Source organism: Vidua chalybeata, chromosome 3 (genome assembly GCF_026979565.1).
Source record: "Vidua chalybeata isolate OUT-0048 chromosome 3, bVidCha1 merged haplotype, whole genome shotgun sequence".
NCBI classification, from domain to species: Eukaryota; Metazoa; Chordata; class Aves; order Passeriformes; family Viduidae; genus Vidua; species Vidua chalybeata.
The window spans coordinates 79,582,620-79,608,562 of NC_071532.1; the positions used below are offsets into that span (position 1 = coordinate 79,582,620).

The 25,943-nt window shown below is 40.3% G+C and overlaps 2 protein-coding genes across 9 annotated transcripts in view; one reads left to right on the forward strand and one right to left on the reverse strand.

The window, feature by feature from the left end:
- The first annotated feature begins 77 nt into the window (after positions 1 to 77).
- PGM3 (phosphoglucomutase 3) lies at positions 78 to 8,260 on the forward strand. Its single transcript, XM_053937037.1, has 13 exons — positions 78 to 401; positions 688 to 893; positions 1,590 to 1,774; positions 2,079 to 2,146; positions 2,449 to 2,582; positions 2,738 to 2,933; positions 3,749 to 3,906; positions 4,313 to 4,396; positions 5,014 to 5,112; positions 5,424 to 5,540; positions 5,683 to 5,805; positions 6,521 to 6,694; positions 7,295 to 8,260. Exons 2-13 carry the CDS (start codon positions 690 to 692, stop codon positions 7,379 to 7,381), a joined length of 1,629 nt encoding a protein of 542 aa, XP_053793012.1. The 5' UTR covers positions 78 to 401; positions 688 to 689; the 3' UTR covers positions 7,382 to 8,260.
- The window catches only part of DOP1A (DOP1 leucine zipper like protein A), a 59,874-nt gene continuing 42,182 nt past the window's right edge, over positions 8,252 to 25,943 (reverse strand). For 6 of the 8 annotated variants that reach the window (XM_053937030.1, XM_053937029.1, XM_053937033.1 and 3 more), the window contains 19 exons: positions 25,745 to 25,856; positions 24,689 to 24,871; positions 24,281 to 24,406; positions 23,816 to 23,950; positions 23,453 to 23,508; positions 22,863 to 22,967; positions 22,104 to 22,170; positions 21,188 to 21,332; positions 20,868 to 20,947; positions 20,240 to 20,349; positions 19,927 to 20,076; positions 18,574 to 18,635; positions 17,835 to 17,987; positions 16,350 to 16,486; positions 15,076 to 15,131; positions 14,036 to 14,200; positions 12,948 to 13,077; positions 10,974 to 11,033; positions 8,252 to 8,848 (listed from right to left, as the gene is read on the reverse strand). In XM_053937030.1, the coding sequence (XP_053793005.1) occupies positions 8,543 to 8,848; positions 10,974 to 11,033; positions 12,948 to 13,077; positions 14,036 to 14,200; positions 15,076 to 15,131; positions 16,350 to 16,486; positions 17,835 to 17,987; positions 18,574 to 18,635; positions 19,927 to 20,076; positions 20,240 to 20,349; positions 20,868 to 20,947; positions 21,188 to 21,332; positions 22,104 to 22,170; positions 22,863 to 22,967; positions 23,453 to 23,508; positions 23,816 to 23,950; positions 24,281 to 24,406; positions 24,689 to 24,871; positions 25,745 to 25,856 (2,338 nt within the window). In that variant the 3' untranslated portion in view covers positions 8,252 to 8,542. The remainder of the gene's footprint in view (positions 8,849 to 10,973; positions 11,034 to 12,947; positions 13,078 to 14,035; positions 14,201 to 15,075; positions 15,132 to 16,349; positions 16,487 to 17,834; positions 17,988 to 18,573; positions 18,636 to 19,926; positions 20,077 to 20,239; positions 20,350 to 20,867; positions 20,948 to 21,187; positions 21,333 to 22,103; positions 22,171 to 22,862; positions 22,968 to 23,452; positions 23,509 to 23,815; positions 23,951 to 24,280; positions 24,407 to 24,688; positions 24,872 to 25,744; positions 25,857 to 25,943) is intronic. The other 2 variants (XM_053937036.1, XM_053937032.1) reach the window with 1 other exon arrangement.

Consider the following 25,943-nt stretch of genomic DNA (forward strand, 5'->3'; position numbering starts at 1 on the left):
TGCCGCCGGGGTGGGCGGGGCCGCGCCGGCTCCGTGCGGGGCGCGCGGCGGCGGCTCCGGCGGGATCGCGCCCCTCCCGTCCCACCCTATCCCATTCCACCCATCCCACACATCCCGTCCCGTCCCGCCCCGCCCCGTCCAGTCCCAGCCGGGGCGTCCACGCGTCATCGCCGGGGGTCCCGAGGGAAGCAGCCGTGCAGCGGGCGCGTGTCCGGCTGGCCCCGCCCGCCCGGCCTGGTGTCCGGGTGCCGGTGCGCACGGAGCCGCCGCCGGGGACAACATCCCGGGGACACCGCTGGGGGCTTCCCTGCAAGCGCTCGGGGAGGCAGGACACGCTGCTTTCGGGCTCGGAAATCAGTGTGTGGAGCCGCGGCCGAACGCCCTGTGCGGCTGATGTCACGGTGAGAAACGGGAAGCTCCACGGGAACGCGTTCGGATCCCTGGATCCAGCCGACCGGGAGTGCTGGCTCTCCTCGCCTGGTCCCTGCGTGATCTGCTTGTATGTGATCACGCCGTTTATCCGGTGCTCTCCGGGGAGTGCAGAGACTCCTTCCCTGGTGCTGGTCCCCGCTGCGGTCCCGCCGAGGGGTTGATGGCAGCGCTTTAGGGCACCCGCAGCCTCCAGGACGTGAAAGTGGTCACGGCCACTTGTCTCCTCTCACTGCGTTGTGTTGCTTCCTTCCCTAGGGATGGACTGTGAAGCCCTCAGGAAGCACTCGGCATTGCACCCCAAGCCTGCCGGGCTGGCCCTGCACTACGGCACCGCCGGGTTCCGCACCAAGGCCGAGCAGCTGGACCACGTCGTGTTCCGCATGGGCCTCCTGGCAGCCCTCAGGTCCAAAGCCGTGACAGCGACCATTGGCATCATGGTTACAGCGTCTCACAACCCCGAAGTAAGAACTGCCCTCTCCTTAAACATCCGGCCAGTTCCGTGGAACGATGTGTTTTGCTAGAAGGGTGGAAAGATGTGATCGGTTTGTTGGAATCAAAGCTCATCATAGCAGTGAGAGACCAGATCCTGAAGACACTTGGACCTGCTTAAAGCATTCAGTCTGCTCCCTGTAAATAGGACCTCTGGTCTATCTGAAGTTATCTTTCCCCTGTACGCAGAAGCGGGATTTTTTTCTCGTGTGGAAATGGTGTAACACAGGAAACATTTCATGTTGCAATGTAACTTTCTAATGTTGGGAAGCTAGGAGTAGCCTTGAGAAGAGAAGAACCTTTGAGTAAAATCTGTAAGTTTTAAAAATAAACATGAAAACGCAGCAATTACAAATCAGGCATTTAGACTTTTGCTGCTGTAGAGCAGCTGAAGGTTATTAGAATCTCCTCTTATGTAATTTTAATATCAAATGAATTTCGTACCAAAATTATAAGGGAGAAAGAGTTGGTTACTCAATATGCTTGTTATAGTGCTTCTTTAGGGGCTTGTGGAGGTTTAAATAAACAGCTAAGCTATTGCATCCCATAAGTTCTGCACTTTTAAAGAAGCAATGTGACTGAAACATGTGTTGTCTGTCTTCAAAGAGGTTTGATTAGTTCCCCACTTTTAGACTTACTATTTTTTGTTCTTTTGTTTTTCTGCTAAGGAAGACAATGGTGTAAAGCTGGTTGATCCTCTTGGAGAAATGCTGCACCCTTCCTGGGAAGAGTATGCCACACAGCTAGCAAATGCAGAGGAGCAGGAATTACAGAAGGTGATAACTGAGATCTGCCAAAAAGCAGCAGTGAACCTGCACAAAGATGCCTCGGTTTTTATTGGTAGAGACACCAGGTAATGACAAAGGGCTGTAGATATGTCCTGCTCTTATGGAAGTACCAGTGCTGTCTTCAGGGGAATTGTGTGGGTACTGTGTGGTGTCCACCTGTGTCCAGCACTTTACATGTGTTTGCAGTCCCTGGGGGTGTTGGCTTTCAAACTTTATTGGGAATTGCCTACAACAGAGAATGGTTTGGATTTCTTCACAGTGAGTAAATCTGGTGGCAGAAGCTTGTAGAGTCTTCCACATGTGCTTCCTTCCCAAGTCCATAGATAAATGCCTTTGCCAGGGTTATCAGATGTACTTGTTGCTTTCCAGGCCAAGCAGCAAGAAGCTGTCCCAGTCAGTCATAGATGGTATCCAGGTTCTAGGTGGTCAGTACCATGGTAGGTTACACTTCTGCAATTATAATCTCATTTCAAGTATTTTTATGTAAATGTGACGTCTTTATGCAGCCCTAAGGCAACAGCCCAGACACATTTCCATCCTTGCTTATAACAGTTTTATTTCAGGGTGGTTGCATGGCTGTAATGCAAGGCAGGGCAGGGGAGGGTTATGTTTTCATTAGACAACTTGAAAAATTCCATAGGTGTTTCCTGTACTGCATTTGTCTGTTTACTGTAAAACTTTTAAGCAACAATTAATTTGCAATTCTATTCTGAATACTGTTCCTTTTATTTCACACTAGATTATGGTCTGGTGACAACACCACAGCTCCACTACATGGTCTGCTGTCAAAACACCCAAGGGCAATATGGGAAAGCAACACTGGAAGGTTATTATGAAAAACTGTCCAAAGCTTTTATGGAATTGATAAAACAGGTGAATAGCAGGTATTGTCTTCTTCATGCAAATGTACAGAATTAATCTCTTCTGTTTGTTAGCCTGTTTGGGCCTGAAGTTTCTAATTCAGCATGCTCTAGGTATGGTTTCTCTAGGGTAACAGTTCACTTTGCCCCTTCTTCCCTTGCACTAAGTCTCACTGCTCTGGAGAGTGTCAGAGGCACCTGAAGATTGACTGTGCCAATGGAATAGGAGCCCTGAAACTATCAGAAATGAAGCCCTACTTTCCACAAGAGGTGCTAATTCACATATATAATGATGGAACCAAGGAGAAACTCAATCACTTATGTGGTGCAGATTTTGTGAAAGTTCACCAGAAACCACCTGGAGGTAAGTAGTCAGTAATTTTATGTTGCTTTACCTCCTCTGCAGGGTCTGGCAAGGGTCCACATCCTTGGGTAAGTGGAGCTGCCTGTTTCTTACTAAGTGACTGCATGAATGGTTCTCCTTGTGCAATGGAAAGAGGGAATAGCACGGCCAGGTTTGGCACATCTCTGTGTTAGTCTGAACTGCTTGGAGGAGCACAGCATCTCTCTGATTGGCTGGAATGTGTTTGACAGTCTCCTCTGAATGTTAAGCTGGCAGAGTCCAAAGATCAGCCAGGACTGGTTTAGTGTTATTTATCTTACTCCCCTTTGTATTACGAAGAAACAACTTTTCCAGGTTCCTGCAGAAGGGCTGGGTTAATTAACAGCTCGGTGCCAGCAGCTGACTCATTGACATAAACCAGTGAGGAAATTATTTCAGTCAATTTCCTGAGAATTGTATAAAAGAAAATCCCTGAACTGGGAGAGCAGGCTGGTTTGGATATGAGATTATTTGAGGCTAAACTGAGTTCTCCATTGGACAGCTGTCCTCTCACTGCAGCTGCTGGCCAAATCTGAACACTGAGATATGGTGTTGCTTCCCCTTCCCACGCTGGTTGTGTACTGGAGAGATGCAGTGCTGGGAGCAGCACAGTGGTAGGGCCTGCTGGGGATGGATGCTTGTGCCTCCTGTTTGGGTCCTGGCTTTACCTGTGCCTGAGTCATTTGTCTGCAGACATGTGCTCAGAAAAGGTGTTTTCCTAATCACTCACTGAAATAAATTACCTGCTTTTGTTTCTTTTCCCGTCTTTAACTTGCATTTGTAACTCTGTGCACTAGGGCTGGACATGAAGCCCAATGAGAGATGCTGCTCATTTGATGGTGATGCAGATAGAATTGTTTATTATTATAAGGACACAGCTGGCCATTTTCACCTGATCGATGGAGATAAAATAGCAACTTTAATTAGTATCTTCCTAAAAGAACTTCTTGCCAAGGTAACTCTAACATATGAAATGAATGCTGGCATTCTAATTTTTTAAGTATAAAATAGTCTAAGGAAGTTGCTTGGTATGTGGTTTCTCTACATCTACCTAAAGTGAACCAGCTTTAAAAAGAGATCAGTCCTGTACCTCACTGCTGTGGCAAAAAAGGGGTTTGGAAAGTCTAAGCTTGAAGAGCTGCTTCAGCCAGACCCAAGAAAAATCAATATGGGATGTACAAATCCTTGAACAGAATTCATGTTGTTTTAAACATACAGAAGTTCTCAGTGAGCTGGTGCCTCCCTCTAGTACCCAGGAGTTTTAATTGTACATTTAAAAGTTCTGATTGTCTTTCCATTTACTCATTTTGTTTGGCTGTGTGCCTATTGGACAGTGAAACTTGGTTTATTGGTTTGCTCAGGTGAAACAGGAGTTCAAGATGGCAGTGGTACAAACAGCATATGCCAATGGGAATTCGACACGCTACCTCCAGGAAACACTGAAGGTATTCTCCATGTTTTTTCTAGCTAGTTTACATTTTTTTATTTTAAAAGTAAATGCTACTGTAATATGATTGCTAGGAAAATTAAAATCAAACAAAAAAAATACTCCAGTAGTGACTAAATTCTTGGTGGCAAAGGAGATGCAAGAGAGCAGAGCTTAAAAAGTTCTAGTCAGCTTTTATTAATTTAAAAAATGTTTAATGAAATCCCTTGGTACTTAAACAAACTGAGGACTTTATAACTTTGCAGCCAAGTGAGTCAGTAAAGCCTCCTTGATAGTTCGACACTGATTTTCTGCAGCAAGCTAAATGCTCAAGGAATTGAGAGAAAGTATTATTTCTGTTGGTATGTGAATCTAGTGTGTTCCCTGAAGCTATAAACTAAATTTGATTTTTTTCTAGTTTAGAGTTTATTTCTTTAATTAGCCTTTATTTACACAGGAATAAATGAAATCTTTTTAAATTGGGTCTGCAGAAATATTGGAGCATTTTAGTTCTGGGGCCTCAGTGGCCATGAAAAATGGGTTAGTCTGTAACAGTCCTTCCAGGCTGGTGCTCAGTTCCAGCCTGCTGAGGAGAGTCTGTAACCTTGTCCTTCTCTGCACACCCTTGGGCTGCAGGTACCTGTGCACTGTGTCAAAACAGGAGTGAAACACTTGCACCACAAGGCCCAGGAGTTTGATGTGGGTGTTTATTTTGAGGCAAATGGACATGGCACAGTAAGTATGAGCAGGTAATCCATATGATCAGCCACTATGTCCAAAATTTTAGTTAAATTACCTGGAGAAGGAGGTCTTTTCACTCTCTGCTTAGTTTTATAAGCAAGACTTTTTCTCCTTGTTTGAAAATAGACTTGTTTACACCTTCTTTATCATAGCATTGTCACCAGCTCCTCTGTGCTTCATGGGGGAATGGGAATTGATGGTAACAATCATTAATGATGGCTATTTGGGCTTAGATGGTAAGTTTTATCCTCACTACTGCATATATCCTAGTTTCATCTTGACAACCTCTTATCTTTTTCTTCTAGGTACTGTTTAGTAAAGCTGCTGAAACTAAAATACGACAGCTGGTAAAAGAGGAGAAAGATAATGAAAAAAGAGAAGCAGCAAAGATGCTTGAAAACACGATTGACCTGATTAATCAGGTAAAAACTGAGAGTACTGAACCACGCTGCTGGCAGGGTTAGCCTGTTTGTGAGCTCCTGTCAGGCTGCTGCTGGAAGCTTCCTGGTGAAGTCCTGCCTGCCTGTCTTCACTGCTGCAGTGTTTTCCCCTCCCTGTTGGCAGACTGTTGGCGATGCTGTCTCAGACATGCTGGTTATTGAAGCAATCCTGGCTCTCAAGGGTCTGACTGTGCAGCAGTGGGACGCCCTCTACGCCGACCTTCCCAATCGGCTGCTCAAGGTCCAGGTGAGTTACCAGCCATGCTGGCTCAGGCCACAGCAGCCTCTGTGGGCCCTGCTCACAGCATCTTTTATTTTAAAGCTGAAACAGACCATGAAAGGGCAGAAACAGGCCAAAGAAGCTGGGGAAAAAACCCAGAGAGGGGGACAAGAATTTTACTTGGACTAAAATAGAAAAATTACTTTTAAAAAAGAGGAAATAATAGCCAATTGTGTTAAAAGAAAAACCAGACTCTTCAAATTTTAACTTAAGAAGAAATTCTGACTTTCAGATTGGAAAACTCTTTTTGTAAGGCCTCTGCCTGCTGGACAGCTGGATTTTTCTTGCTGTGCCACTTTGTATAACTTGAATGTTCAAGCTCTTGCTTCTGTATCCTTTCCAACATTCAGACAAAGAGCTTGAGCAAGAGGTGCCATGTGGCAGCATTAGACATGGTAAGGAAGCTCTGGGCTGTGTTTGAACTGGAGGAAACAAGTTTCTGATCCACTGTGAGAAGCTGTAGCTTCACTTCAAGCTGACCAGGATGGCACGTTCAGAACTGACCCTTTTTTTAAACTGAGCAGCTGCTGCCTCTCAAGACTTGGTTAATAGATGCTGCAGGGATCCTGGGGACCCCAAGTGTTTGAGTAGTCCTTTATTGGCTCCCAAAAGGAGCTCCTCTCCAGGCAGCACAACATAGCCAACCCTGAATTTCTGTCTTACCCCGTTTCTGATGCCGCAGGTCGCAGACAGGCGCGTTATTGACACAACAGATGCAGAAAGGCGAGCGCTGACGCCCCCGGGCCTACAGGAGAAAATTGATGCCCTTGTCAAGAAGTACAAACTGTCCCGGGCGTTTGTCCGTCCATCGGGAACGGAGGACGTCGTCAGAATCTATGCTGAAGCAGACACACAGGTCAGAGCTTGACTCGTTTATGAGTGGGTTTGTTCACATGAAACAATCTTCTGCCTAGCAGGGGGTGATGAAGGAAGTCTGCTTCCATACTTGTCATTTAATCACGCTTAACAAATGCTAAATTTGGAAAAAAGACTGTGATCACAAAAAGTCACTTTAGATTTTATTTTATTTAGAAAAGTAATGTTTAATGTTCTCAATGTTTATCTTCAAAACGAAAATATAAATGTTTATAAAGGCTGATTTAACACCAGATGATTTTGAAAAGACAACCAGCCTTCTGAGAGCTCAGTGTTAAGAAGAAAGTTACCAAAGCAGTCCTTAACTACACAATTTCACAAGAGGCAAAATAGAAAAAAAATTCTGGCTGCTGTTAAGTTAGTCCAGATCTGAACTTAAAGGTGACAGCAAAAGCATTGGTCTTGCTCTCCCCACTTCACATGCTCCTACCTGCTTCTCACTGCCAGCATGATGGCAGTGGCTGGTGGAACAATATAGGGAACACACCATTTCCAGGAAAATGCTTGCCTTAATATCATGGATTTGCTCTATTCTTCTCATGCTTGCAGCAGCATAACTAACTTTTCCAACATTCCACAGGAGAATGCAGATGCACTCGCCCATGAAGTGAGCCTGGCTGTTTTCCACCTTGCTGGTGGAAAAGGAGCACCACCACAGCCTGTATAGTGAATGGTAGTTAAAGCACACAGTTTCCCTTATCTTTTAATATCACTTTTTTTACCATGTGCTGCTGGGTACAGAGCCGACCCTTCCTGGGAGTAGCAAGGATTGATCAGAACTGAGTGGACTATCACTCTGCTTATTCTTAACCTCCTTTAGCAACTTACCTCTTAATGAGATGCTCTTGCTGTTGAATGTTCCCTTCCCCGAGTTTGTCTAACTCCTTGACAAGCCATGGCCATGTCCAGAAGGAATTTTGCCCCTCCCTGCCCTAGCTTAGTTCATTGTCACATTGTGCCTGAAATCCAACACCCACACCCTCAGAGCACTGGCCATGGCTGCATGACTGGAGCTCTGCTGTGACTGTGCTCACAGTGGCTGCTACAGGATCACCATCCCCACCTTATCCCCAGTAGCCCAATCATCTGTGGGCAAACAGTGTAAGACAGAGGCTGTCACTAGTCTTCACATTCAGTTCACCTCATTTTGAGGGGGAAACAATATAATAAAAAAGAATATTTGCAAATAATAATCTCTTATTGCAATATTATCTTCATTTTATGACATGATTTAGAAAATGATTTGCAGTAATAGTATTTATAATCACACTTGAGAGGGAAGGGACAGAGACAAGTTTGTCTTCTGTGGCCTTAACTGCTCCCCAGCACCATGAAGAGGCTGGGCCAACAGGATGCAATGTTTTAAACACACCAGTATCCTCCTTTACATACTTTGGTTCAGGGTGTCTACCTCTGACAAACAGTTCATTGTAATCCTGTATTAACTCCTGCCATAATAGCATTTTACAAGTTATTAAATAAGCACAAGTTCCAATAGATCTTTAAAAAAAGAAGACAAAAATAAACTGGAAACAAATTGAAAAAATGTGCACCTTGTATTTTTTTCACTTTTTTTTTAAAGACAGAACTCAAGACAACGGAACATTTACTGTAAATAGTAGGCACCATAATCAATATGAGCCACCAATATTTAAACTTGATTCAGGCCACATCCAGAACTTCTCTTATTTACAAATATTTAACTTAAATACAACATTAAGTATTTCCTTACATATAAAATAAGAAAAGAATACTATACAACTGGGAAAGATACAGTGTTTCATTTCGATAGTTACACTACATATAGGCTGAGTAGTACCAGTTTGGTTCATGATTTAATGACGCCTTCCAGAAAATCCTTCTCAACCATTTCTTCTATCTTCTGTCTTGCTTTGCTAGAGAAGGTCTTGAGGTTCTCCATTTTTATGTCCTTACTCGGAAAACAGTTGGGGTAAAGGACAGGGCTCCCTGAGTGTCCAACACATCTGCTTGTGACTTTGCTGTTAAAAACTTGGCTGAGTACATTGAAGAAAGGCAAGAGCTGCTCAATGCTGCGAACGGTGTAGATGGTTAAAAGCAAGTGACCTGGTTCCCAGCTTAGTGTTTTCCCTGAGCCATCCTCCTCTGGGTTTTTCTGCAAATACAGAGACACGGGAAATAACACAGCACAAAACAGGAAAAGCACAGGTGAAAACAAAAGACTAATGTATAATACAGTACTTCTCCAAAGTCCAAAAACGTTTGTCCTATCCACAAAACACACCAATGCTGAAGTGGAGCTTCCAAAGCAGATCCTCTGCTCCCCCTCACCATGCCCTGCAGAGGCAGTGGCTGCGAGTGTACAGGTGGCAGTCAGCTGATGCTAATGGAAGAGTCACACTGGGCATTCGAGTCCAACACCTCAGCCTAGGGCTGTCCCAAAGCAAGGCAGCCCCCACCATGCAGCCCTGTGGAGCTGCTCCCAGGCAGCACCCTGTGGGCAACACAAATGGCCCAAGCTGGTGACAGCTGGAAGGTGTGAGCTGCTTCAGCTGCTTTCCAAAGCAGGCTCCTCTCTGATGACACTTCACCAGCTGATACTGCCATCAGTGATGATAAACCCCAGAGGAGGTTAAGCATTTTCACTTTGTAGCTTGAGTTCAGAGTTTTTGGGAAGGGCAAAAAGCAGTGCTATTTTTAGTATCACAAATAACACACATGGACATTCTGAGACTTAAGTTTTTTTTCAAAGGAAAATGGAAATAGCTCAGTTACTCATTGTGTATTCTCAGAAGAACTCAGTTTTTATGTTACTTCCACTTCATGGGGGGAATGTCAAAGGAAAGAAAAGAATTTCAGGAACCCCACAAGCGAAGGCAGCAGTCACACACCAGATGCCCGACAGCAGCAGCACACTGCTGTAACCCCACTTAGGGCTGCCTTAAATATCTGCATACTGAAGTACCTGAACACCAGCATCCAGGTTCTTATACAGCTCTTCCCTAGTTCCTTTATCTCTGAGTCAAAAACCATACTCAAATCTAGACACTAAGGTACTATCACCACTAGAAACACCTTGTTTGTACTGTTACTGACAAACCAGTACAGAGAGCTTCTGCCATGAAGTAGAATTCCAGCAGTACTGGATTTTATTCTGCAAGGAAGGAGAGAAGAAGTACAAAAGGCCTCATCAAGAAGAGCCACCTGTGGATCCACCCCTATCCCACTGCCCTGGTAGCACCCTGTGGCTGAGGCAGGGGGTCATGAAAGAATGAATGGTAATGAAAAAAGAATGAAGGGGAAAGGACAGCAGTGGGAACAGAACTACAGGTAAGGATCACTGACTGCACAGCCTTTGAGCAAATAGATTTTTTTCAAGACATGATACTTAAACGAATATAAGTTTTGCCTTTTAAATGAAGCAACTGTCCTGCAACTCAGAAGCCTACAGGGCATCCATTTTGCAAACCCCAATTAGATTTAAATTCAGTATGAATGTATCTGGTGGCTTGGCTCCCTGCCACAGGAGACCACTATTTGAGCTTTACAAGTCTTCTGAAATGAAAGGCTCACACCAAACCACAGCAAAGGGAAGACTAAATTTCCAACACAAAAGGAGTTGTTGATGCCTCCTTCTTTAAATGAAGCTACTAATTTTTAGAGTTTCTCCTTTAAAAACTTATCGTTGTATTCACAGAGGAGAAGTTTCTTCCATACTGCTTCTGTACAATGCTTTTAGCATTACCCATGATGACAGGATGTGCCCCCAGCATGCAGCAAGTGTCAGTGTCACACAGCAGCCAACCAAATGGGGTGCATGTGCAAATTCCAACTCTGAGCAATGAAATACAACCTGTCCAAGCCATTTCCTCATGGCAATATTGGCTAAGCAAACACCACTAATTCCATAGATGCTTAAAATGACAGTTAATTTGATGGAGACCAACCAGGGATTGTGTGTTTCACACATGCAGTTTGACAAAAATTATTTTACGATTTAATTTTATAATGATTTGCAATCATAATTATTCTTAGAACTAACATCAGCTTTTTGTAACCTATTTTGTACAGGAAACTAACTTACAAACTTTTTGTTTTTTAAAATTAAAGTTATCTATAAAAATAAGGGTCTTGTACCTCAAAATTCTCTCAGCTTTGTTCTATAAAAATCTGATCTCTCTTAGTTCTTACTGAATGCTAAATAGTGCCCAGGGCCTTGAGGTGATGGTATTATTATGGCAAGCTTGTTTCACAACTCAAGCATCAAAGGCCACCCTCACCTGATGCTTGGCCATCTCCATTCCCTCCAAAACCACCGTCTTAAAGTCCTCCTGTTTGTCCTGTGGAAGGAAAGAGGAGAACTTTCAGACTGCATTTCATTTGTGAAAAGAATACTCTGCCGTGAAGGCCTTGCAGTTGCTTGGTTGGGTGCTGTGTTTCAGCTAGAAAAATCACCCACCCCGACAAGTCTGTGGTCCAGAAATGGCAGACTCAAGCTAGAATGGCCAAGACACTACTAGAGAAAACCAGCACTGCCAGTTTGTGCCTCTGTTTATTTCCAGCACTGCCAAAGGAGGTTTTTAAGCTTGTTTCCCTCAGATAACGGAGCTTGAGCAACACCATACTACATTAATCTAAACATGAGTCAGAATGCCCTGAAGGGAAATAAGGATCCACTCCATTTTTTGTAGTTATTTTCTAAGAAAACCCCACACTATATATCATAGTATTCTCCTCTGCATAAAGAGGAAATGGCCTGAAGTCAATATTCATTATCTCGTGTTTATCTCATCATCATACACCTACATATGGTTCAGTGTGCAACTGCTGCCATGACTAAGGGGTTCCAGAAATTCCAAGAAGTTTTCTGAATTCTTGAAGCATACTGTGGGAGTCCTGACTTCAGGCATCTATCTCAGCATACAGTACTTACCAGCAGCATCACACATGATGAATAAATTCATGCACAGAGATTACCTGGAGTGTGAAAACTTTCTAACAGATACTACATTGAACACCAGGGTTAGAGGCTATGCCTGAGGAGCAGGCAGTTAAAACTCATTACTCCTTTATACATGCAAGAAGAGAAATTGAGTCTCATCTTCATGGTTCAAAAATGATACAATGTAAAATGCAGGTATGCTTCAGACACTAGTTTTATCCCATAATTGTGATCCTTGCTTCAATAGTTCAGATCTGCCCGCAACTAAGTTATCCCTAAATTTAATGTAGCCACTTGTATCTCAGCAGCAGTTCCTTTACTCACTGAAGACATTAGAGACTGTAAATACAGTAGCTACAGCAAGCTGCCACTGTTACAGACCTGACAAAGCCATCTAAACAGAGAGAAACCTGAGAATAAAACTTCAAAACTTTCTGCCATATGGCTTTGCACTTCCTCCCTGCTTCCCTGGCTCACCCATCAACATTTCCCAGTGAACTGCCTGTCCAGGGGGGGCTCTGTCCTCACAGCAGGAGCAGCAAAAATATCTGACAGTTCTTACTTTGTGGCAGCAGAAGGGATCTCCCTGGGACAGGGCTTGGCCAGCTTCCATTGGCTTCATCAGCAGATCAGGCCTCCAACCCCACAAACTGGGGTTTTATTATGTCCCATGCACCAACATCATGACAACCCTCATTCTGTTCCCCTCTACCAACTGTGCAGCCAAGATTTGCCCAGAACTGTTTCTACTGATCTCTGCCATTTTCTGTTCATCACAGTCCCAGGCTCTGCTCAGTCTCAACACTCTTAGCTCTGTCATGTTTAAGAATGCAACAGTTTTTTAAATTTTTGATTGTTATTAACAAAACTGGTTTTCTACTTCAAAAAGTAGGTAGTCAGACTAGTATCTACATATATGACTGGTTATCTGAAAGTGATTTTATGATAAAATATATCAGATAATGGAGCATATTTTACTTTTTATTTAAATAATACTTCTAATTTAGAAGTCCAAAGTCAGTGATCATAATAATTTTGACCATAGCAGGTTATAAATTTTTCTGTTGTCTGATTTATTTTGGGGCTTTTTTGTTTGGTTTGGGCTTTGGTTTTTTTGTTTGTTTATTTGTTGTCTATACTTACATGTGTTTTTTACCTGATGTTGACTTGAGATTCCTCCAGCTGGAATCTCCTACACCAGAATAAAATCCTTTCCGTTCTTCATTGTTAAAAAAAATTAAAATATTCCAACTGCTGTGCGTTGCTGCACGTGAAACCTTTCAGTGAAAAGCAAAAGAAAAAAGCAACATACCTTTGCTTTTTTTCTCAGCAGCTTTGCCAGACGCACCACATAGGGCTTGAATTCCCTCTGATGTGTTCCTTGTCTTCGTACTTCCAAGCCTGAATCATCTGATGCTTCTGGAATAAAAGCCCAACGATACCTGCCATGAGATAACACAAGCAGATGTTATCCACACTGAACATGCAGGCTTTTCTGAGCAATCAAAAATATGAGTGGATGAGGAAATCTGGTGAAGTATCAGAGAAGGATAGAGGAAAAAAGAAACCCAAGTAAACCCTCAGAAGAAAAAATAAATGAAAAAACCTTCAACATTAGATTTAGAAATACTACAGGGCACAATCTGACACAGTGTGTACAAATCCTTCCAGTCTCCAATCCACATGAGTGTCTTTTAAACTGCAGGATAATTAGGGGTGACCAAATGTCTACAGAGCTGTGCCAGGGCACCAGCCCTCACAAAGTCACCAGTGTGCAGTGTAAAGGAAGAGGCATGATACTTTCTTTTGTCCTTCGTGGCCTCTCATTCCCAGGATCTCCAGCAAATGCCAATTGTTTTGCATTCATTTTTTTTTGTAATGAAACAGGATTGCAGAGGCACTGAGGAAGCAGTTTGGACATGTGCCCACTATTGACCAATAAAAACCCATGGGATCCCCTTTCTATGAAGGTTTGTTGCCACATCTTTCAGACAGACTGTGCAAGAATAATTTAAGCAAGTCATGCTGAGATGACATGCAGTCCTCTGATCTCAGGCATTACTCACTGAGATGGGTGGGTGTATTTTGAGTTCTTACGCATTACTGCAACTAAGTACTTCAAAAATAAAATACTTGAATAAATCACTACTACTAATGATCTCTCAAGTGTGGCAAATCTCTTGCCACAGGCTAAATCAAACCAGCTTGAACTAATCTGATATGCAGCATCATTTGCCCTGGAAGTCGCTCAGATATTGTGAGGGAATGAACTGTGGGCTGCCCTGGCTGAAGTCCAAAGAAAGAAGGAAAACAGAAAAGCAAACACTTTTATACACTAGAATTTTACCAAGAGGCATGGAAAAACATCCAAAAACTTAAATGACAATGCTTTCTACTCACATCTGAAACTGAGGCAGGTTTTCAGATGGTAAAGCTAGAGCCAAGTCCAGAAATTTGCAAGCAGACAAATACAGGTTTAGCCACCTCTGGCTGTTGTAGGATGTGGAAAAACCATTCCCGCCTGTGTAAGTTGTCTCCAAACCAGCAACAGATGGGCCAGAAGTTCTAAAATATATTATAGCAGGGAAGTGAGTCATAACAACCTTCTGCCACATTGAAAACTTTATTTTTCTTACTTGCCTTTACAAACACACAACTCTTTATTTACCAGCATTATTCTGAATTTCTAAATTGAATCCCAACACAAGTCTGTGCCATGAGTGCAGTTCTGTATGCATGCATAATATATATGTGATAAAATGTCAATGTATAATTAATGTGTTGTACTCTATCTTATTCCCAGATATTCAAATTATGAGGAAGTTTAAAATTGTCAGTCATTATGATATTACTTTGAGGGAAAAGCTCTCCAAAAAACAAAACAAAACAAAAAAAAACTTAGGAAAAACGTGAGCAAAACTTGGGCAAATAACTCTGGCTCATTTGAGAAATCTACCTCTGCTGCTAGAATTGACTGAAATTGGATCACACTGTATAGAAAACAGATGAGAAAAAAATGGATAACAAAACAAGAAAAAATATCTACGTCACTTACCTAATAGGAGAAGGAACTATGCTTTAATAGTGCATCAGTCTTATTTAGAATAAGTGTATGACACAGAAAAGGTGTAAGTCATGCCATACATAATTTAATTGCCCCAGCAGTGCATTTTAGTCAGGCAGACATTGTAAGAACTCAGACACTTGTATCTTATAATTTCCCTTAGTGATTTATGATCAATCTGACAGCAGAATTTCTTTGTTTTTGTCCTGAACAGTCTGTCCCTAGTACCCCAGTCAGACTGAACTAGCGTTTACTTGTCCTTCTCATTTGAGCTCAACAGCTCTAAGACAAATTAGTTTAAAGAATGACTCCACTCCCCATCAGCATACCAAGGGATTTTTATAAAGTCAAACAAGCAATAAGTTCATACATTTACCTGGAAATGTCTTCATCAGCAGTGAGCTCCTGTTCCATCAGTAAAAACACTTGCACCTGAAGATCAAATGCTACATTTCAATACCATTTTTAATGGACTGTAACTCAGGAAAGTCTGAATAATAAGCCTTAGACAAATAGTTTGGAGCTTTATTTTCTTTCCTGCATGAGTGGACACTGGCACCTTAAAGCTCTTTCATCCCTTACATATAACCTGAATAACACAAAGACCTCCAGGAACTGTCTCTTTTATGGCCAGGAAAGCTCTCAAAGGCTAATCCCCTCCACTACCTAGAAAGAGAGCAAGACCTAAACAAAATGAGAATAAAGGATTGTTTAATGGAGCAGGTCAGGCTCAGGTGTGAATTCCCAGAAGCACCACAGTCCTCCTAAATGAAAGTAGCTCCAGGACTGTGGTAACTTGTGTAAAGGCCAGGGGACAGCACAGGAATCAGAAGACCACACTGAGTAGAATGAGTTTTCTAGTATTTATACTATCTATTATATTATCTGTGGTTATTCAAGGGCTACATTAGGCACCTGCAGATTGAAAAAATAATTAATCACAGCAATGATTCTGGTTTGCTCCCTCTGTTATTCAGTCCCTTGGGAACTCCTTGAATAGCAGGCTGAATGGATCACAGCATGCACCAGCCACTCCCATTCCCACTGCCAAAGCTGAAACCCAAAAGAGTGTATCAAACAGCCAACACAGGAGATTCTGCAGGTAGAAACTCTGGAAACAGATATTTTTTACTGTTTTGTTCTGAAGAGTAAAATGAGAAAGAAGAAATCTGAGCCAAGCCTTGTATAAATCTAGTCACAAAATTTAGCCACCTGAATGACCATCAACTGCCAATGAAACATGGATTCCAACTCCTATACATGGATTCTCATCCTCATTGCTGGAAGAAGAATGACCAGGAAAGTAGAAATGGAAACAGAAAAAGAAGAGCAGGAGTGGGAATGGTGGAGAGGGTACACATACATAAGCAGAAAGTGAAGTAGGATTCAGTAGGGAAGAATGAGGGCAAATGCAAATTTAATTCAGGAGACAGCTGAACAGCTGAAACAGTGTAAGCTAACAGATACTCAATTTCATCACAAAAACCAGACATCAGGACTATGAAAATAAGTCAGCTTTCAATTTGTGGCCATTGCACATTTATTTGTACAATCTCTAGAAGCTATTTTCTTAAAAATCCTGAGGAGGAATGAGGTTGTGTCTCATATGTGCACCAATCTTCTAAATAATGAATGACACCTGCAACTCACCAGTTCAGTGATCATGGTTGGCCAAAGTGAGGTAAGGTGCTGTGGAGACATTCTTAAAAGTAATACTCTGAAAAACAGGAACACTTGGGAATGAAGAGTGGGCACCTGTGGCAACCGAAGACTTTCTACCAGCCTTTCTGAAACGAAAAGCCAAGAAGGATCCCTCAGTTCAGAATAATTCCAATGAGAATTCTCTCCTTCCTGCCTTTTCTCTCAGTGTTAACTTTAAGCATTTGCCATGTTACTGTTCCAGTACTTTACTGGTTTTATTCTGTCAACATAAAGAAATAACCACTTCATCAAAGAAGGAACAAAATAGAGAAACCTCTAAAGAGTGCAGTTGCCTATTTTGGGTTAGTTCTCTATACAAATGCAATAGTGCATCTGGGAACTTTGCTGATGTTATGCAGAGTTTCACCCATTACAACAAGAGGAGTTAACAGATTCCAAACAATACAAAATCAGCCTGAACAACTTGGATGTATTAGTGTTATTAAAACACTGCACCCTCATAGTACTTGAGAAATTACAAAGGGATGATACAGTTTTATTGAATTATGATCACCTCTAGGCTTTCAATATATACAGAGGCAGACACAAAGAAATTTTTCAGTCAAACCAATACACATGCATGTTGCAGTTCAGACCAGTAAAATCACCTGGTTCCGTGAACATAGTAATCTCAGCTACTGACTTGATGGGAAATTAAAAACAAAACAAAACAAAAAAAAAAAAACAAAAAAAAACAAAAAAAAAACCCAAAAAAAAAACCAAAAAACCCCACCAAAACAAACAAAAAAAAAAAAAACCCTAACCAACAAACCAAATAATTTTACAAAGAATAGATTCCAGAACAAATGAAACAAAAAAGTTAATTTTCAACTTGGTATATGATGGCAACTGATTTTCCATATAGAAGAAGAGACCTAAGTGTCCCTTTGGTGCCATGAAAAAATGATGCATCTAAAAGCTGCTGCTAACTATTAGCATCATCTTAAAAAGAAGATCCAAGCAGTTCCCATTCCCAGTCACTTAAGGTAAAGGGTCATTGTAAGAAATAAACTTCAACGATAAATATGACAGATAAACTGAACTGAGGAAAAAACACCAGCAAAAGAAGTCCAGAATTCAAACTGTCAAGGTCATTTTTTCTATTTATCCCTAATTGATAGGCTTTTATACCTCAGATGTTCATGTCAACACATATTGTGCAAGTATCCAAGGATATTGATCAAGGGATAAGATGACTGATCAGTGAAATTATCCGGATAAAAGTCAACTGGCAATCACAAAATCTGCATATCTTGTAGTCATTTAAGACTGAAAACATTTTAACCCACAGCTGCAGAAACATTGTTTCAGCTATGGAAAGAGTATCCCAGACTGATCTTGCAGGTTAAAAATTTAACCTGCTGTTACTCTGTCACACCAGAATTCCTAACAGCTAACAGGAAGAAGTTCACTGAAGGATACATATTTCCTGACCTTGTATGTCTGGCAGGTATTTCTGGTACTGGTCAATCTCGCTGCTAAAAATGGCGAAGGCGAGTCTCTTGAGGAGCATGGCACGCTGCTCCAGCTCCGCATCTCTGTTAGCAAACAGATTGAGGGAGCTGCTCTGGGCCACCGCCACTCGTGCTGGAAGAGAACAGGGAAAGCACAGCCAAGAGCTTATGAATTTCCCTCCTGCTTCATTTCAAGGCACAAATAACTCTTTGCAATAATGGGGTTTGAAAGCAGATGTTAAGATGATGTACGGTTTGCAATTTGAATCTGTAACCAGAAGTTCAAAATAAAAGTTGAAAGAAAAATCTGTAAGTATGCACAATAGTGGCTGGGTTTAGGGGTTTTTGGGAAAGAGTTTAGCCATTTTTTAAAAATAAAATTTGCATGTATTGATGCTCAGAAAATTCAAAAGTTTAGAATATTTTTTTTTTAAGTAGTGTCAGATTTTCAAACCCAAACCAACTAAAAGCCAACCCCACCCACTCTGCTTAATCAGCTTTGCCATATAGGCAAAATTCACTGCGTGCCAGGATGGTATCAAATTCTCTCATTTCAGGTTATTTATGGATCTCCAGAAACAAACAGTCAAAGAAAACATTAAAAACACCAAATAAATCAAATTGGAAGAAATTTTGAACAAGTGTTTTCTTTAAGATACTTATTTTTCATTTATTTAATGTTAATACTGGAGAGAAGTCACTACTATATCAATACTTACTCATCAAATCTCTGAATGTGGTTTTGTCATGTGTCATCAAATTATCCATAATAGCTCTCCAACTAAAAGAGGAAAATCATACACAAATCAGAAAAGCAAGAAAAAAAGCAAGAATTTTCAGGAACGTTTGCAAATTTTTTTGCTCTTTCAGTTTAGGCTAAAGCTTCCAATCCAAGCTCTCTGCTTCATAAGGTACCATTTACATGGTGTTGTTTGAAATGAAACTGTTTCTTTAACCCCCTTCTCCAAGAAAATAAGGGATGCCATTCAGGGGGACCTTGACAGCTTGAAGAAGTGGGCCCATGTGAACATCATGAAGTATAAGGCCAAGTGCAAGGTCCTGCAGAATGGTCAGAGCAATTCCAAGCACAAATACTGGCTGGACACAAAATGAATACTGAGAGCAGCTTTGAGGAGAAGGGCTTGTGGCTGATGGTGGATGAAAATGAAAAACTGAATTTTATCTGCCAGTGTGTTCACAGCCCAGAAGGGCAACTGCATCCAGGGCTGCACCAGGAGCGTGGCCAAGAGATCAAGGGAGGTGATTCTGCCTCTCTACTCTGCTCTGGTAAGACCCCACCTGGAGTATTGCATCCAGCCCTGGGACCCCCAGCGTAAGAAGGATGTGGACTCCTTTGAAGAGGTCCACGGGAGGACCACAAAGATGATCAGAGGGCTGGAACACCTCTCCTATGAAGACAGGCTGAGAGTTGGGGTTGTTCAGACTGGTAAAGAGAAGGCTTCAGGGAGATCTTCTAGCTGCTTTCCAGTACCTAAAGGGCCTTCAGAAAGCTGAAGAGCAACTTTTTACAAGAGCATGGAATGATAGGATAAGAGGGAATTACTTTTAAAGTAAAGTAATCCCACTTTTAAAGAAAGCAGATTTAGATACTAGGAAAAAGTTATTAATTGTGAGAGTGGTGATGCCCTGACACAGGTTGCCTGGTGAAGCTGTGGATGCCCCATCCCTGGAAGTGTTCAAGGCTAGGTTGGGTGGGGCTCTGAGCAACCTGGTCTAGTGGAAGGTGTCCCTGCCCATACCCATAGCAGATGTATTAGAACTAAACGATCTTTAAGGTCTCTTGCAATGCAAATCATTCTATGTTTCTACAAAATGCTAACCATGTTGTCTCACAGAACATATTTTTTTTTATGATAATTATTTTTAAAAATAGATTTGCACATAGAAATATACCTTTTATAATTTTCATATTTCACATGTAACCTAAACCACAGAAAATCTCTATTTTTCTCAGTAAAGATCTATTGGGAAATATAGTTAATGGGGCCATATGTTAATGGAATACATAAAATCTGTAAGAGCCATCAATATAAACAAGAATAAAGTCTTACTAGTTAACACAGGAAGCATCCATCTGGAAGAAACTGGAATCCATAAAGAGGTCAAAGGCTTCCTTCTTCCATGCTCTCCTTGTATACTGATAACCACTAAGACTGCTTAATAACTGGACACAAGCTCGGTAGCTGGATGCATTGTGAGCACTAAACAAAGAAAAAGTCAACAAACACCAGTTTTGAATTGCTGCTCTATAGAAAGTTTGATAGACATCTTACCCTAATCATGCCTGTTTCAACTTAAGTGCCACCATCCAAATTTCTACTGGCTGTAGACATCTTCTACATCAATTCAATAAACTAAAGATACCTGTGATTACGGAGGTAGGGCACAACATAGTGCATAATATTTACAAGCAAAGGAATAACTCTCTCTTTTTCATCACTGTAGAAAACCATGTCCAGGAGATGAGCCAAAACCTATAAAACGAGAGGAAGATATGTTATAATGCATTCTTAAATTGCTTTTTACCTACCATTCTTTTTTTTTTTTTGTGTGTAATGTTCTTTACTGAACATTCAAGTTTATGATAAAAGTAATCACATTTCAGGTACCATGCAAAATCCAGAGTATAAAGATTCCATCATTTTTATGGCACATTAAGGTAAAAGCACAGAAGCACAAAGTCCTGGTTAAAGCACTCTAGAGAATAAACTACAAACAAAGAAAAAATTCAAAGACTGACTGCAATTATCAGCAGTAAATAAGATGTACCACAAAGATAAACACACAAAGCTTACAATCAAAAAAGTTAGCTATACTACACATCTTGTCCATCTCAATGGGTTAGTAACAAACTTTTACATGACAAGACCCAGAATCCATTCACATCAGTGTTTCCCATGAAATCTCCTTCTCCAAGCTTCTAGTCCAAAGCTTTTCACAATATAGAAGTTTATTATAAGACACTATTCATTATCTCCAAGGAAACATTTACCTCAGAAAGTAAGGTCAACGCATGGACACTATAAACAGATGGAGTTATATTTGAAGTTTCCATTGCTGGAGACAGCATATCTAAATGAAGATAATAATAATAAAAAAATATCCAAATTTAGTTTTCTCAAGCCATAATTTACCTTATAGCATATTTTAAAAATATGTATTTTGAAGAATCACAAGCTTTGCAAGACACATTAGTGCTAGAACAACACTGAAGAATTTTACATACATTCAAATATAGCAAAGCTGTTCTCTTCATTAATTTTAGCATGAAAATTAATGTTTTGTTTTAAATAAAGATGAAAATGAACCTACCTTCAACATCAGATTCTAAGTTGTTTCCATCAACCATAATCTTGGGGGAAGGCTTAACCTCTAAGTTTCGTCTTAGCCAAGTGGTCTGTTCCAAGGAAGAACCAGCAATTGCCCCAATGGCATCCACTATCTTGTGTGTTACATCCTGGTAGAAAAAAGAAAAAAAAAACCAAGCATTTTAGGAACTTTGTGCAGAATGGTTGTATTCATTGTCCTGACGTGTAGAAAAGCTATATAACCACATATAGAATTGCTTTCAAATAATTTCTATTCTTGTCAGTGATTAATAACTTCACAGAAAATGAGAGCTTTTTCAACAAACTGTAAATATAAGGAGAAGATATTAAAGAGTCATTTCATACTACAGAACTGATAATCAAGTATTTCTACTACATTCAAGCATCTAGTTCCAACCCCACTGCCATGGACATGGACACCTTACACTAAACCAGGTTGTTCAGAACCTCATCCAAGTGGCCTTAAACAATTCTAGTGATGGGGCATCTGCAACTTCTCTGGGTAACCAGTTCCAGTGCCTCACCACCTTCACAGTACAGACTTTTTCCCTAATATCTAATCAAAATCTACTCTCACATGTCCTGTCCTGCCCTTGTCTCATCATTGCATGTTCTTGTAAATAGTCCCTCTCTATCTTTCTTGTGTCTTCCTCCAGGTACTGGAAGCCTTCCCTTTTCCAGGCTGAAGAAACCAAATTCTTTCAGCCTTTTCTCTTAAGAGAGGTGCTCCATTGCTCTAATAACTTGGTGGCCCTCCTCTGGACTTGCTCCAAGAGGTCAGTATCCTTCCTGTGCTGGGAACAGGATGATCTTTAAAACCTTTTCCAACCCAGGCCATTCTATGATTCTATGATTTATTGTTTAATATTTTAAAAAGACACACACAACAAATTTTTTACCTGTAGATCTCTTTGATCTTTCTTATTCTCCAGACTTGGGTTTTTCATGATGAACTCATTAAGAACACTGAAAAAATATAGAAGTTGAACAATGGATTTTCTTCTCATAATACATTATTCAGCAGTTTTCAGAGTTAGGACAAATCTGAAGATAATTATTTTCACAATATTTATTCAGTAAACCTGCAGGGATTGCTACTTATCAATATTCCAAGAAACATCTTGTCAAGTTTCTTAAGTTAATTTTGATCATAAGAATTTACCAAGAACATGTTTTACATGATTATATACAAAAGTATCTTCAAAGACAGTTTACTAGGGAAGATAAACTCAAAATATTGAAAAAAAAGTTCCTTGAACCATTATACAGAAAGTCATATTCAAAGTTATATTTCTAACAGTCCACAAACTGTTTCCATGGTGAGAATTCAGCCCACTCTAGTGGGTTTCAAATACCTAAGAAGTAGTAATTGTTGTTATTTTTCAGGAAAAATTAGAAACTTACATCTGTTGCTTAAAGAGCCTGAATCACTGAAATAATCATTAAGGTAAGGTCATGGCTTATATCATACTATAATATAAAATTTAATATATGTAGCCATTCCTCAGAGAAACTAATGTGACAAGACCCACAGAACTCAGGCAACAGCTCTACAAGTCAAAAGTAAGAGACAGATTTAGAAACATTAACACTTCAGAATAATTCCACACACCTACATTTGAGCATATTTGAAAATTGCAAATATCAGGAGCACTTACCCAAGTATGAGAAACTGTCCTGGGGCTGGAAGACCAACCTGTATGGAATCTTTTAACAGAAGCAGCAGTGCTGCCCAGCTGTCTACTAAGCTGGTCACTGGAATCCTAAGGGAGAGAGAGCAGCAATGTCAATGATGAGAACATCATCTCCCTCAGATATTCCTCCAATTTCTTTTTACATCACACCTCTCCTGTCATGTATTTGGAATCAACACCCTTACAGATTCGTTTAATACTAGGTTACTACATCAAGTCATTAAGAAACAGATGAAGGTAGAAGAAGAGCATTCTCAAAAGACATGCTTTTCATTGCAAAGCTGGAGTGGCATGAATGAGTTAATGAGCACAATTAAGATCAGCTTTCTTTGGGCAGATTACCTGCAGGATTTTTAGGTGGGGGAAGAAAGGTAATGCAACACTATGGAACTCACAAAATAAATCACCTTTTTTAACAAACCTACAGATCAAACCCATTCTTTCTTCACTATTTATATTACACAGACTATTCATCATCCTATGACAAAAAGATGCAAAATATTCAAATTGATCATCTTTCCGATGAAGAAATAAAATTTAGTTTCTTTTCTTACCTTTGAGTATAAGCATAGAAAAACTGCAACATGCAGACTTCCAGTGAAAGATGTTTCTAGAAAAAGATATGAAATCTGTGTTGTCAGAAAGAAGTGGCATTTTTTTCCCCTCACAGGGTAAAATTTACAATGTTACAATGTCACTGCAATGCCTAAACATATAGCTTAATTATTTAGAATATTAAGTGTCCATTCAGATATCCCTCTGTAAAGTTATAGTTCCCTTCATTTATCTCTTAGCTATAGGGAAAATTTTCACATTGTGCTGCTCAGCTTTGTCAGTGAAGTACCCATATCATCAGTGTTCTAAGCTGCTTCAAGAGGACATCATATAAATCAATAGGATCTGTACAGTTTCCATACCTTGTCCTTTGCTATGGCTGGAGGCTGCTTCAGAACTTCTTTCACTGTCTGTATGACAGTCTCTGTTCTCATAACACTGATAGAGCGAACCAGCTCAACCAGCAGAAGCTGCTCTTCACCTGCTGTAGGAATAACCTAAAAGAACCAGATGTATGTCACAGATCATCAACACAGACAATGGCTATGCCAAAACTAAGGCAGCTGTCCTCATGGGATTGAAATTTTATCAACTAACAGGTCATCTAGAGACCTGGTATCACCTACTCTTCCCCTGAAGAATTCAGAAAGATTATTCCATTGTAAAGTGGTACCTCCCTGACAGTACAGTTCCTAATTAGAAATGCAAATATTGTCCATACTTCATTGTATTTTTTTCACTGGAATGTCCAAATTTTCTTCTTCCTAACACTAAATCACTTAAAAGTATTAGCACTACTTGAAGCGACCACTGTAATATAAACATACCTTTGTCCTTGAAGTATTTTTGTTTTGCCTCCTTTCATTCCATACAAATGCAATAGCAGCCATGAAATGAACACCATGATTCATTGAAATTGGACCCAAAAGTTCCAGAATCTGTTGCCTCAAATTCTGAAATATGAAAGCAGAACACATACCCCTTTAGATAAGCACCTCAGCATTATGTTCAAAACATTTTCTCTGCAGAAAGCAAAGAGATGACACATTGCATTGAACGGATACATTTTAGCTTATAAGCATATTCAATACTCATCTATAAAAGCCTGGGTTTTGTGGTGAGTGAGTAGATGAGGACAAAGGCATAAAAATTCAATTTAGATTTAAGGGAAGGGAATTGAAATTATTTTGACAAAGGTATTAATGAACAAGTTATACTATCCCTGATGTTCTGACCTTAGTTGACCCAAGGTTAATAGTGGTAATGGACGCAGCAGCAGCAGCAGTTGTTTTCTCTGAAGAATCTGCAAGGTGCAGGATGCTCCACAGTAGAGTCACAGAAGACATGATCATATGCAAGATAGAGAGAATCCCATTGCGTGCTTCAACCAAATGCTTCTGATCTACATTAACCAAAAGCTAGTGGGAGAGAAGAGGAGTATACAATAACTACATAAACGGCATATTGAAAATAGAGTAAATTTAGACTTACCTAACGTGGGAATTTTAACCTTAACTCTTTTTCAGAAGTTTTTCATTAATTCTTACAATATGTACAGCTTTGAGACTTTTAAAATAATAGAGAAACTTTTGATTGAGTTGTCCAATATCAAATGTACTCTGAACATGGGAGGCCTCATGTCTACAGCAATCAGTTTTGTATCCTCTGCCTATACCTTTGCAAAACAATTATTTCAGAATTTTAAGTCTAGCTAATACGCTAGGCAAAATTATTTATTTACATGAACAAAACCCACTTTTCAGTCACTTTTAAATGAATGGAAAGCAAAGGAGTGTAAGAATGGAAAAAAAGCACAAAAACAAGATTACTGAGAAAACAGGGTAAAAGCTTCTTATGGAACCTGGACCAAATTCTTAACAGACACTATGTTCAGAACATTAGCTCTAAAAATACTGCTTGACTAAAAAGAAAAATTGTGAATACACAGAAGGAGCAGAAGGATAATGTTTATACATATTGCAAGATGAACACAAGGAAGGCAGCTCTAAAAAGTGGAATTTTAAAGGTCTTGAGGAATTCAACTTTAGTTATTTCAGGATAATAAAAACAAACAACCAAAGGAAGCAAACAAATATATGAGTATTCTCTTAACAGTATCATCCATAGAAACCTGTTTTTCTGTTTGTATTGTCAATAAACTCCCATATTTATAGCTAAGACAATATATTTGTTGGTTTTGTCACCCAGATTTCCATAACTGCTAATAGAATCACAGTCCTTAATTTGACATGTATTGCATAGGAAAGTCTCAGACACCCAGATAAGTTTACCTGGTGATACTGTGTAGATGGATCCAGGAGGCAGTAATGAATTATTGTTGTGATCCCTTCTAGTAAAGTGAGAACCATATCTGGGGGAGTGACAGATGCCATCCAAAGAGGCCTAAAAGAAGAGCAATTTTTTAAAAATTAGTTAATCTGATAGTAAAGTAATTCAAAGCAATCAAATTCAGTTAAAAAGATTATACCT

Excerpts from the sequence above, each read along its gene's own strand:
- PGM3 (XM_053937037.1), top strand. The coding sequence starts at position 690 with ATGGACTGTGAAGCCCTCAGGAAGCACTCGGCATTGCACCCCAAGCCT. Across the intron at positions 2,147-2,448 it reads TCTAGGTGGTCAGTACCATG|ATTATGGTCTGGTGACAACA; the intron begins GTAGGTTACACT and ends ATTTCACACTAG. Across the intron at positions 5,806-6,520 it reads ATCGGCTGCTCAAGGTCCAG|GTCGCAGACAGGCGCGTTAT; the intron begins GTGAGTTACCAG and ends CTGATGCCGCAG.